The 1,941-nt window shown below is 46.2% G+C and overlaps 1 protein-coding gene across 1 annotated transcript in view; it reads right to left on the bottom strand.

The window, feature by feature from the left end:
• The window catches only part of LOC9652920 (splicing factor 3A subunit 2), a 2,773-nt gene extending 840 nt beyond the window's left edge, over positions 1-1,933 (bottom strand). Inside the window, exons 1-6 of the mRNA XM_002994670.2 lie at positions 1,639-1,933; positions 1,204-1,586; positions 1,054-1,141; positions 933-1,002; positions 238-880; positions 6-138 (exon numbers count right to left, since the gene is read on the bottom strand). Coding sequence (XP_002994716.2) covers positions 6-138; positions 238-512 — 408 coding nt within the window. The 5' untranslated portion in view covers positions 513-880; positions 933-1,002; positions 1,054-1,141; positions 1,204-1,586; positions 1,639-1,933. The remainder of the gene's footprint in view (positions 1-5; positions 139-237; positions 881-932; positions 1,003-1,053; positions 1,142-1,203; positions 1,587-1,638) is intronic.
• Between the last annotated feature and the right edge of the window lie 8 nt (positions 1,934-1,941).

Below are 1,941 nucleotides of genomic sequence, written 5' to 3' on the forward strand. Positions count from 1 at the left end.
GGCTGTGGCTGAATAGGCTGATCTTTAGCATCCCGAGCCGCGCGCTTGGCCAAATTCGTCTGGTGTCGCTTGCCTTGCGTGTGTGCCAAGTAGTTCCCCTCATTGTTGTGCAGCGTCAAGCAAAGCTTACACTCGTAGCTGCCAAAACCAAAGGAATTTCAATGCCATCACTCGCCCAATCTCGAGAAAAACAGCGGACATTCTCCTCCAAGAGAAAAACATGAAAGAGAGACATACCTTCCCAAGTGATTGCGCATGAAGTAGGGGTCCTTGCCCAGGTCGATCGTCTCGATGGCGAGGCGCCGGAGACGCTCGCGCCTATCGATCGCCTCATTCTGAGCCGACGCCGCGCCACCGCTCCCGGGCTTGCTCCCCCACTCCCTGTCCATCGCGCTCCTAGCAAAAAGCCCTAAATCTTTGACGAGAGAAAATCCCAGCCGTTTGCTAGATTCACAGTAACGAGGACAATCTCCACCGTCCAATTTCGAAACATTAAGGACCGTCCGATCCATACTCTAGAATTTCTAAAGCTTGTAGAGACGCACTGGATGCGATGGTAGCTCACATCTTTGCTTGTCTCGTTTGGCTCCCATCTATCAAATTTAAGTGATAGAAAGATTTTCTAAAGAACACGAAGAAACACACGGAAGCTTACTTGTAAGTTGTGACCAGCCTGTGAATGAAAACGAGCATCTCTAGTTTCGAGAGCTCTCGCCCAGCACAACTCCGGCTCCCAGCTCCAAATGGAGTATAGCTTCCGCGCTTGGGAGCAACCTGAGACATACCTTGGGATCGAACTTATGAGGATCTGGAAAGTGCTTCTCGTTTAGATGTGTTGCGCTGAATAGAATCATATTCCAGCCCTTGGGAAATCTGTAGCCTGCAAATAGCATTTTAGTGGCATTCTTTAGACACAATGGAGGTGTTCTTACCCTGATAGACAACGTCTTCTGCGATCTCCCGGATCACGGCGGGAGGGACATTTGATAATTCCTGGATAACCTGCCATGGAAAAACTTGTAAATAAACGAAAGAACACAATTTTAACTTTACCATCCACGTCAAATGCATGTCATGACAATCCTCCCAAGTCAGATTTTTATCTCCGTCACTTTCTCTTCGTTATCCGTATGTGCTCATCCTGACCACAAACTCATACACTTTTATAAACGACATTCGCCAGTATTTTGTCACATAGCTTACCTTGAGATCTTCAAATACACTTGGATTCTCATGCAGAAACTTCATGACAGGCACGCAATACAATTATCAACAACCTCGTCGGTTGACAGAGGCCCTCCATCCTCTCTGGAGTCCAGAAGAGTTTGCAGCAAATCAGCATGCGGAGTTTCTGAATCTCTTTGTCTTTGACAAATAATCGTTTTAAAGTAAGATAGCCTGAAACAAAGTGCTCGGAATAAAAAACCTTAATTGCATACCTGTAAACACAGAATGGTACGTTTACTGGAAGACTGACGATGCCTTTCGTCAATGCCCTGATGTCATTCAAAATTGTCTGTGTTGTTAAGTTTTGTGGATCCAACTCCCTCGTCGCAAACCAAGCTCGCGATCTCAAGAAATGTGAACTGAAAGCATTGGCAAAGTCAGTTCCATTCATCGAGCTTTCGTTCCAAATACCTTTTCATCACAGTGCGCACACCTTCGGACAGGCCATCTGCGCGCACTCTCATCAAACTTCTGAACCTTCTGTTTGACAACTTCCGGTACCATGTGTGCGAGAATTAGCTTGTAAAATCTCCGATGCAAGTCATCGTTTGCCTGGTTCACTTGGTGCGGCCCCAATGTGTTTCTCATAGACTTCAGCTTGGACGCCTTGCAAAACTTGGAGCCTTCTTGCTCCAAAAAGAACTTGTTTGCATCAATCGTCGAAACTATTACAGTTGGATGGCGTATAAGGTAGCTTGAAAGTATGTCATATCT

The sequence above is a fragment of the Selaginella moellendorffii genome, unplaced genomic scaffold, assembly GCF_000143415.4.
Source record: "Selaginella moellendorffii unplaced genomic scaffold, v1.0 SELMOscaffold_562, whole genome shotgun sequence".
In the NCBI taxonomy this organism is placed as follows: Eukaryota; Viridiplantae; Streptophyta; class Lycopodiopsida; order Selaginellales; family Selaginellaceae; genus Selaginella; species Selaginella moellendorffii.